The sequence below is a fragment of the Ailuropoda melanoleuca genome, chromosome 13, assembly GCF_002007445.2.
Source record: "Ailuropoda melanoleuca isolate Jingjing chromosome 13, ASM200744v2, whole genome shotgun sequence".
NCBI lineage: Eukaryota > Metazoa > Chordata > Mammalia > Carnivora > Ursidae > Ailuropoda > Ailuropoda melanoleuca.
In genome coordinates this window covers 74,974,823-74,985,624 of record NC_048230.1, presented here as the reverse complement: position 1 = coordinate 74,985,624, position 10,802 = coordinate 74,974,823, and the positions used below count along the sequence as shown (strand labels likewise).

Sequence of the window (10,802 nt, the reverse complement as noted above, 5' to 3'; positions counted from 1 at the left end):
GGAGGAGCCTGATGTGGGGCTTGATCCCAGAATGGCGGGATCACGCCCTGAGCCGAAGGCAGACGCTTAACTGCTGTGCCACCCAGGCGCCCCCTACAATACCCTTCTTAATACGACTTCTACCACCCAGCGTAATTATTTTGAGACTCATCTATGTTGTTGCAGGTATCAGTAATTTGCTTTTATTCCCAGGCAGTGTTGCCTTGTACACCATAATTTGTTTACCCATCCATCTTTTGATGAACATTTGGCTTATTTACAATTTTTGACTATTACAAACAAAGCTGCCATGAACATTCACATACAGGGCTTTGCATGAACATTCTTTCTCTTGGGTAAATACATAGGAATGAAATGGCTTGGTCATATGATAGGTGTATGTTTAACTTTTTAAGGAATGCCAAACTCTTTTTCAAAATGGTTGTACCACTTTCATTTCCAACAGTACTGAGTGAGAGTTCCAGTTGACCTTCACCCTCAACAACATTTGTTGTGGTCTTTCTCCTTATTTCAGTTATTCTACCGGGTGTATAGTAAGATTTCATTGTGGTTTAATTTACATTTCCCCTTTGACTAACTAGGTTGAATGTCGAACATCTTTTTGTGCATTTATTTGCTATCTGAATCCCTTCTTTGGTGAAGTATCGGTTCAAATCTTTTCCCATACTTTGTTGAGTTGTTGGTTTTCTTATTATTGAGTTTTAAGAGTTCTTTATATATTCTGATTACGAGTAACGGATCTCAATGGTCTACACCTACACTGGCCAATATGGTAGACCCTAGCCATATAAGGCTGTTGGGCACTGGAAATGTGGATGGTCTGAATTGAGATTTGTTATAAGTATAAAATGCACAGCAGATTCTGAAGATTTATAAAATATCTCATTATTTTGTATGTTGATTTCATGTCACAGTAATAACGTTTTGAATAGCTTGGGTTAGATAAAATATATTATTACAAGTGATTTCATCTCTTTATGTTTTTAATGTGGCTACTAGAAGACTTTGAATTACACAAATGACTCACATTAGATTTCTGTTGTACAGCACTTTGAACCAATCATAATAATATTATTCTGTATTAGGGTTCTCCATAGAAATAGAATTAATAGAATTGATTGATTGATTATAAAGAATTGTCTCATGTGGTTATGGAAGAAGGCAAGTCCCAAGCACTACAGGGTGAGTCAGCAAGCTGGAGACCAAAGAGACCTGGTGGTTTTGTTTCAGTCCAAGTCCAAAGGCCTGATAACCAGGATTGATGCTGGTGTGGTTCCCATCCAAAGGCTGGCAGGCTCCAGACCCAAGAAGAGCTGATGTTTGGGTTCAAACTTGAAAAGAGGAAAAGGTCGATGTCCCAGTTCAAAAGCAGTCAGCTAGGAAAAACTCTCTCTTACTTGGGAGAGAGTCAGCCTTTCTGTTCTATTCAGATTTTCAACTGAATGAAGCGTACATTAGGGAGAGCAATGTGCTCCACGGAGCCAACTAATTTAAATGTTAATTTCATCCAAAAAAACCTTCATAGAAGCACCTAGAATAATATTTGACCAAAATATCTGGGCACCCCATGTCCCAGTCAAGTTGACATATAAAATTAAGCATCATATGATCCATTTTCCAGCCTCCCTCAAAGCTAGAACCAGCAACCCAGTTATGGGTAATGAGGTGTGGAAGGGAAATCTGCTCAGGGAGTCTCAGGAAAACTTTTGCTCCCATAGAAGGAGACATGATTAGCACCTTCTTTGTGTCTCCCCAGCTTACACGTGGCTGTAATGCCTACACCTGGAGTAGCCATTTTGTAACAAATGAGGGGAGAAACATCAACATGCTAAGGATAATGAAGCAGAAATATGCAAAAAGCCTGCGTGCCCAATGGTATTTGAGGTCATTAAAACAATACCAGCATTCAGCTTGCCTTTGGATTTCTTCTTAGGTGGCTAAAATAAACCCCTATTTATTAAGTTCACTGTCATATTTTTGTTGTTGTTACTTGCAGCCAAACATATTCCTAACTGATGTTAGAAAAATAGTAGGCAGTATTTAAGGCATTAGGGATTACAACAGTAAATAATGCCCTTGGGGTGGGAAGACTCATTTTATTTATTTATTTTCAAAGATTTTATTTATTTGAGAGAGAAAGAGAGCTAGAGAGAGAGAGCGCGCGCTTGAGAGAGTCCATGGCGCACGCGTGAGCAGGGGGAGGGGCAGAGGGAGAAGCAGACTCCCCACTGAGCAGGGAGCCTGATGTGGGCTCAATCCCAGGCCCCTGGGATCATGACCTGAGCCCAAGGCAGATGCTTAACCAACTGAGCACCCCAGGAACCCCGGGAAGACTCATTTTAAGGGGGAAGGGGTCAACATGTAAACAAGATAATGTAAGACTGTGGTAATTACTATGAAGGAAATAAACAAATAGAGGGAAACTGGGTATAGCTCCTCTGTGATATGATAGTTAAACTAAGCTATAAAGAACTGAAAAGGAGCTGGCCACACACACACGAGAAAAGGATTTTCCAGGCAGAAGGAATAACAGGTGAAAACACTCTGAGTTGGAAAAGAGCTGGTGCAGGAACTGAAGGAAGGCATGGGACCAGAAGAAGCAAAGAAGAGAGAATAAGAGTGAGGCTGGAGAAACAGGCAAGCTCCAGATCATGAAGGGTTTGAGGGGGCCACAGAACATAACTGGGCCTTTAGGTGCAACGCCAAAGTCTTGAAGGCTTTTGTGTCATACCCACATGGTATTAAGTAAGAGAATTCTAGTTGCAATGTGCGATGTGGAAGCTGGAAGACCAGCAGGAAGTGGTTTCAGTACACGGAAGAAATAAAATAGATAATCACATATAAAGTTACAGAGCTAAGATGGGACATATGATGGAAATTCATAGGCAACAAGATCGGTGTGGCTTGAGACACCAAAGCTTTCTCAAGTCTGTAATTACACTGGGATGCCTGGGGGACTCAGTCAGTTAAACTCAGACTCTTGATTTCGGCCCTGGTTGTGATCTCAGGGTGGTGAGATCCAGCCCCAGGGGCTCCGCGCTCATCATGGAATCCGCCTGCATGTTCTCTCCTTCTGCCCCTCCCCCCACTCACGCAGTGCTCTCTCGCGCTCTGTCTCTAAAATAAATAACTCTTTTTTCAAAAACTCTGTAAGTACCCACCAAGGACCTCAGATGACAGGAGCTGGTCTGATTCTCTCCACTTGTCATAAGTAGAATCTGTGATCCCAAGCGGTGATACCTGGCTCAAGACCACAGAAATCACCCATGGAATCAACCAGCTCCTTCACCGCAGCTTCCATGCCTGGCCCTCATGAACCCCAAGGTTTTCTGAGCCAAATTACCATGCATTTCCCCCAGTAAACCCACCAAGTCCTTTTCTCCTGAAAACTACCCTCAACTTTGCCAGCTACAAATGTTTACCCGACCCTAATCTCAGCTCTCCTTAGTTCCAAGGTTCCACTTTTGGAAAAACTAGTAGGCTAGGGGGTTGGGGTGGGGGACGATTTGGGAGTCGCCAAAGCACTCACCAGATCCACGAGGGGGCAAAAGAGAGCCAACGGACGGGCTGCCATCCTGTCTCTGACGCCCAACCCCGGGAGGAAGTGGAGTAAGAGAGGAGAGGAGGCCCAACTTTGGGCTGGGATGGGTAGGCAGGGGCCGAGGGAAGGGGAGGCCCCAGGAGCACGTCAACGGCTCAGATCCACGTCCCTCGCCCTCAGATCCACGGTGCGAAGGGCCTCTGTCACCCCCACCGCTAAGCAGAGCGCGGTTAGGGCTGGAGTCGACCCTCCGCCGTAAGACACACCTGGAGGAGGGGGCGGGGCTTTACGTCAGTCATTGGCTGCGGGCTGCGGACACATAGCCTGCCAAGCACGGGGCTCCGTTTGAGCTAATTCTCTAGGGAAGAAGGCAGTGGTGACCCAGCAGCAGGCACCGAGTACAGCAGCTGCCGGGGAGGGGTGGGGGACCAGCCTGTAAAGGGATCTGGGGGAGGGACCAACCAGCGGCCACTTAAGTCCCCTCTGCAGTTTATTCCTGTCCCCTTCCAGCCTCTCATAGCTCTTTCCAGGGTAGGAACAGAGGAGCCTATCCTCATGCGGACCGAGACACTGGGAGGGAGTTTTCATAGCAGCTGGACAAAGTCTGTGAGAGTCTAATGGGTCCTGAGGCCCGGCCTCCCGCACTCGATCCTCTTGCCAAGCCCAGGGGAATCTCTCTCTTGCACAACATTTGCCCGTCTCCTATTTCCTGCCTAACTACAGAGGGATTAGGTCATACTTTTAGCTTTTGACCTATTTCTTTTCCTCCAGAGGACCAGGCTCACTTTTTCCTCTTTATAGCTTTGCAAAAAAAAAAAAAAAAAAAAAAAGTCCCATTCTCACCACTTTAAACCAAAGGGGGTTTGTGACTTTTAACTAAAAGAATGCTTCTTACCGCAGGAATACCGCATACCCGCTAAGATATCCACCCAGCCAGCCTCTGCTGGCTTTGGGAGCCCACTAAGCACCATAAAGTTTGAGAAAACGAATGTCCAGCACCTCCATCTCCTGCCTGTGACTGAGGAAATCCCCACTGACTGGGTAAGCACAGAAATTACACGAGATTATTTCACTCTCATTTCCAAAACTGGGGGCTTTAGCCAATAGGGTTTTTCCACCCTGGTCTTTGAGTTCGGAGCAAATGATGCGAGGAAGGGAGAACCATAGAGGATCCCCCTGGTGGTGGTGGTGGTGGTGGTGGCAGCAATGCCCAGGGGCCAGGGGCAGCGTGGTGGCAGTGGTGGCCGGGGTGCCCCCCCACCATGCTCCAGCAGTGTGGCTTTGATGGTGGCACTGGCTACCCAGCCCCCGCCCCTTGTGCCTGTGTGGTCTCTGGGTCTAGTTGACCAAGGGTCCTGTGAGCTAATCAATCCCCTTTGATTAGGCTCCTTTTCTGCTCTGGTCACAGCCTGTTTCTGCTGCTTGCAACTCTGACCTGACTGATGCAGGGTCTTTGCAGGGTTGAGGCGAGAAGAGGTGATAGGATCTTGATTTGATCTGACTTGCACTTTGAAGAAATCCAAGCATAGCGAGGACACAATGTGAGTAAACCAGTTAGACCGAGGCTTAGGGCTCTTCGGGCTGGGGTGGTGGCAGTGGGAGAAGTTGAATGGAGCTTGAGAGGTGAAATTGAATTGCGTCGGTGATGTAGTGAATGTTGGAGAGTAGAAAGAAGGCATCATGACGCCCGGGTTTCTATCTTTTGTAAATGGGCAGTGTGGGAGATTGATGGCAAAAACGGCCCCATTTCTCTCCCCTCCCACCAATGTGACCTTGTAGTTCCTCCCACGAAGGGGCAGAGCCTATTTTCAAACCCCTTAAAGTAAGGCTTAGCCTGGAGACTTGTTTGTCCAAAAGAGTGTGGCAGAAGTGACAGCGTATCAGTTCCAGGTCATGACTTCATGAGGCCTTGCATATTTTCACTTGCTTTCCTGGGCCTGTGCAATCACTGTGTGAACAAGACTGGACTGGTGTGTGGAGGGCCATCCTACACCAGCCAGCTCCCAGCCAATGCAGCAACTGATCGCAAAAGCATGCGTGTGCCCAGACAAGATTAGCTGGGCCCAGCCAACCTATAGACCCATGAGAAATAGTAAATAGTTAATGCTTTAGGCCACTAAGTGTTAGGATGGTTTGTTACACAGGAGCTAACTGATATATATATGGAGAGAGAGAGAGAGAGAGAGAGAGAGAGAGGAGGATAGAGAGAGAGAGAAGGATAGAGATAGATCCATCCTGACCAAGCCCACCACCCTCTGGTCTTTCAAGAATCCCTGTTTACCTGGATTTGCTAGTGATCTCCTCTACCTACAAGTTTGGACTTCTCTGTCCCAAGTCTATATTCAGTACACTTGAACTTGCTCTGATTTTTCTTCATGCTCTTTCTTGGGAATCCTTGCTGCCCCTCAGGCCAGCCCTGGGCTTCCTATGCCCCAGAAGTCTGCTTTATCCCAGAGTCCCTGCCCCCAGTATCAGTACCTGTTGCTGGCCTTTGAGATTTGCTTTGTTCTCTGAGCCTGGGTTCTCAGTCTCAGAAGTGATTCGAACCCCTAGAGCCCTATTCGGGAAACACTAGGCCCAGCACAGAGCAGCTGGGGGATGCCATGCTCCTTTGTACCCACTCTCAAGGCCTCACCTGTGCCTTTCTGGAACATCTGTGACTGATGGATCTTCCCACTACCTCTCTGACAGGCTGCCCTCTGCTCTTCTCCACTCAATACTGGGCCCCTGAGGAGAGCCAGGTTCTGTGGAAGGCTCATCCTGTGTGGGTCCCCAGAAACTACATCGTCCCACCAACTCAAAGACCCCCCAGGCAGCTGGGAACTGACCTGGGACCTCTGTTTTGTGAATAAAGACACCCCCGGAACACAGTAAAAAGGATGACTTATTGGGTAAAACCCCATCGACTGACATAATTTTCACATCCTTGTTTTACATCTTTGCTTGGCACAGGCATCTAGGCATGGTGGAGACATCATTTCCTCTTTCTGTTATGATCTGTTCTAATGGGAGGGAGGAGAAGAGGAAGTAAAGACTCTTCCCAAGACCTAGGGAGAACTGCTCCATGTCTTCTTTCCAGGGGGTTAGGGAGAGGCTATAGATAAAGCAGGTGGATCTGAATGCATGAAGATGCCTCACTTCAGCCCAGTTATCTGGGATGCCTGTCCTTTCCGGCATAAAAAAAGCTATCTCCCTGCCCACACCTGCCCCACCTACCTCAGGTGTCCCCACGCCGAGGCAGCTCATGCTGGGCTTTCTGTCAAACAAGGTGAGAGCATGCTGAGAGATGGATAAATCCATCATTGGTCCAACTATGGGGGGCCCATGACGTCTCTGCCTACCCTAGCTGCCGGTGGGTACGGGCTGGCACTGGCTACAGATGCAGGGGGAGGATGTCTGAAGGATTGTTCTGGGGAAGGCTTGCGGAGGGCACAGAGCCTTGGGGAGAGAGGGGGCAGCCATGGGGGGCTCTCGCCAGCCCCTGCCGGTTCAAAGTGTGTGTCCATCTGACTCCCATAAGGCCCTGGGCTTGCACTTGTAGGCACTTGCAGGAGCAGAGGACTTGTGGGGCTCCCTCATTGAGAATCTACAGTCCGGCAAAGAACGCGCCGGGAGTAGGAGGCAAGAGAGTGAGGGTCAGGCCAGAAGAAAGGGGCGGGGATGCTGAGGGAGGTCATTTCATGACTTGATACTCTTGGAACCTAACCTGCTCATACAAAAGTGGCCTTGTAGAGCAGCGAGGGCTGGGACGCTGGGAGTATCTCCATGGATGCTGAAGGGAGACATGACCCACATCCCCCCCTGAGTTCTTCCCTGATGAAGACGCGGCAGAAAGGAGGGCAAAGTAGGAGAGCTGGTGAGTCCTCATTCCTGTTCCCTCACGTCTGGGAACTGGAGGGACCCATCCTTGGAAGGGTGGTTGCCGCCTGAGACTGGGACAACACAGCGTCAGAGAGCTGGGGGGGCGGCGCTGAGGCTGGCCACCAGGGGGCAGCTGGGAGCCCCCCAGCCTTGCCAACCTGCACAGCTCCTCCTCGGGAAAGCAAGCCAGGCCCTGGCTGGCCGAGACCTTGCTTTTAAAAATCCCAGCCAGCAGCTGCTCTACTAACCCCATGAGGGGTCCTCAGGTGGGGAGGGGTGAGATGCCCCAACAGGCAGACCCCTAACTAACCCAACCAGGTTTCAGCACCAAAAATGGGAGCCAGTGTTGTAATAACCTGGCCTTGGTGGGGACCTCCAACCCTGGCCTCAGACTGCCCCCCCCAACCCACTGCAGTCCTTTGTGTAGTCACTAGCCCTCTCCCGAAGATGGTGCCCAGAAAGCGAAGAAGGCGGTCCCCACCCCTCCCAAAGCCGAAGCCAAAGCAAAAGCTTTGAAGGCCAAGAAAGCAGCCCTGAAAGGTGTCCATAGCCACAACAGAAGAGAAAATCCACATGTCACCTACCTTCTAACAGCCTAAGACAGTCTTCGAAGTCGGCCCAAATATCCTAGAGAGAGTGCCCCTGGGAGAACTAAGCTTGACCACTGTGCCATCATCAAGTTCCCCCTGACCACCCAGTCGGCCATGAAGCAAGTAGAAGACAACAGCACATTTGTGCTCATTGTGGACCTCAAGGCTAACAAGCACCAGATCAAACAGGCTGTGAGGAAGCTCCGTGGCCAAGGTCAGCACCCCGATCAGGCCTGAAGGGGAGAAGAAGGCATATGTCCAACTGACTCCTGATTATGATGCTTTGGATGTTGCCAACAAAATCGAGATCATCTAAACTGAGTCCAGCTGCCTAAATCTAAATATAAATTGTTTTCACCATAAAATAAATAAATAAAAATAAAATCACACCGGGTATGTTCTTTGACCAGCAATGCTGAGAGGGAATTTGTAGTACTAAATGCTTATATTAGAAAAGAGAAACGAGAAAAACAAGAACAAAAAACAAAAAACAAAACAAAGGAACAAAAACAAACAAACAAAAATCCAGCAGGAAGAAGGAAATAATAAAGATAAGAGCAGATATCAATAAAACTGAAAACAAGAAAATGATAGATAACAGCAATAAAACTGGGACACCTGGGTAGCTCAGTCAGTTAAGCGTCTGCCTTCGGCTCAGGTCACGATCCCAGGGTCCTGGGATCAAGCCCCATGTTGGGCTCCCTGCTCAGCGAGGAGCCTGCTTCTCCCTCTCCCTCTGCCTCCCCTTCCCCCTGCCCCTGGCTCGGCTCGTGCTCTCTCCCCCCCCACCAAACAAATAAACAAAATCTTTTTAAAAAGAAAGCAATAAAACATAAAGTTATTAGATAAACCTCTAATAAGACAGATGAAAGAAGAAAGAGGGAAAACACAAATTACCAATATCAGGAAAGAAATAGGTGCTGTCATTACAGACTGCAGACACTGAAAGGATAATAAGGAAACACCATGAACTCTACACACAGAAATTTGACAAGTGAGATGAAATGGGCCAAGCCCTTGAAAACCACAAACTATCACAGTTCCCCCCTCCCAATATGAAATGGATAATTTAAGCAGACCTTTAACTAGTAAGGACATTGAATTCATAATTTTCAAACTCTCAAAAAAAGAAATATCCAGACCCAGACGATTTCACTGGAGAATTCTACCCATTGTTTAAAGAAGAATTAACATCAATTCTAGACAATCTCTTCCAGAAAATAGAAGCAGAAGGAACATTTCCCAATTGATTTTGTGGATCCAGTATTATCGTAATATCAAAAACAGGCAAAGACAGGACAAAAAAAGAAAACTATAGACCAATATCCTTCATGAATATAGATGCTAATGTCCTCAACTAAATATTAACAAATAGCGTACAAAATATGTCTTAAAAGACATATGTATGTTTTAAAAGACATATGTTTAAAAGACATAACCAAGTGGGGATTAATCCAGGTAGGAAAGCCTGCTTCTGTATTTGAAAATCAATGTAATCCACCATATTACCAAGAAGGAAAATGATATCGGGGCACCAGGGTAGCACAGTTGATCGGGCATCGGACTCTTGGTTTCAGCTCAGGTCATGATCTCATGATCGTGGGATCGGGCCCCACGTCAGGCTCTGCACCCAGCGAGGAGTCTGTTTGAGATTCTCTCCCTCTGCCTCTGCTTCTCCCGCTCATGCTCTTTCTCTCTCTCTCTGAAATAAATAAATCTTTTTAAAAAATCATTAAAAAAAAAGGGAAATGATATCAATTGCTGCAGAAAGGCATTTGAGAAAATCCAACATCTGTTCATAATAAAAATTCTCAGGAGCGCCCGGGTGGCTCAGCCAGTTAGGCATACGACTCTTGATTTCGGCTCAGTTCATGATCTCAGGGTGATGGAATCAAATTCTACAAGGGACTCCTCACTCAGTGGGGAGTCTGCTTGAGATTCTCTCTCTCCCTCGACTTTTGTCCTTCCCCCTGCTCACTTATTCTCTCTCTCTCTCAAATAAATAAATTTTTTAAAAAACTCTCAGAAAACTGGTAGTAGAGAGATATTTCCCCAAGTTGATAAAGCGTATCTATAGAAAGCTACAACTAACATCACATCTAATGGTGAAAGACTGAATGCTTTTCCACTATGAAGAGGAATAAGGCAAGGATGTCCATTCTCACCAGCCCCATTCAATATAGTACTGGAAGCTCTAATTCATGCAAAAAGGCAAGGCAAGGAAATAAATAAAACATACAGATTGAAAAGAAAGACATAAAACTCTTATGTTTGCAGATGACATGATCACCTATCTAGAAAATTCCAAAGGATTTACAAAAAACAAAAACAAAACAAACACCAAACAAACAAAAAAACAAACAAAACCTTCTGGAAGTAATAAGTGAACTCAGCAAAGCCGCAGCATACAAGATCAACATAGAAAAATCAATTATATTTTTTTCTATGTCCATGCACTCAGAGAACATATTGGAAATACAAAACACCAGCAGGGGTCTAGTGGGAGTCCCCATGACAGAATGCACAGGCTGGTAAAGAGTATGCAGAGTGGAAGAAGCAAAAGAATGAAGGTTAGGGTAGACCAGGGGGGCCTAAGGGAGGTAATTCCATGACCTGATACTCTTGAAATCTGTCCTGAATAGAGGAAAATCGCCTTAACGAGCAAGGGAGCTGGAGAGCTGGGTTTTTTGGGTATGACACCAAAAGCACAGGCAACAAAAACAAAAATAAACAGCAGGACTACACAAAACTAAAAAATTTCTGCACACCAAACGAAGCAATCAACAGAATGAAAAGACAACTTACCAAAT

At 46.7% G+C, this 10,802-nt stretch overlaps 1 protein-coding gene and 1 pseudogene across 1 annotated transcript in view; one reads left to right on the top strand and one right to left on the bottom strand.

The window, feature by feature from the left end:
• The window catches only part of LOC117795750, a 7,149-nt gene extending 2,697 nt beyond the window's left edge, over positions 1-4,452 (bottom strand). Inside the window, exons 1-2 of the mRNA XM_034641606.1 lie at positions 4,448-4,452; positions 3,530-3,807 (exon numbers count right to left, since the gene is read on the bottom strand). Coding sequence (XP_034497497.1) covers positions 3,530-3,807; positions 4,448-4,452 — 283 coding nt within the window. The remainder of the gene's footprint in view (positions 1-3,529; positions 3,808-4,447) is intronic.
• A 2,246-nt stretch (positions 4,453-6,698) lies between these two features.
• Positions 6,699-8,487, top strand: LOC100466822 (annotated as a pseudogene).
• The last annotated feature ends 2,315 nt before the right edge of the window (positions 8,488-10,802 follow it).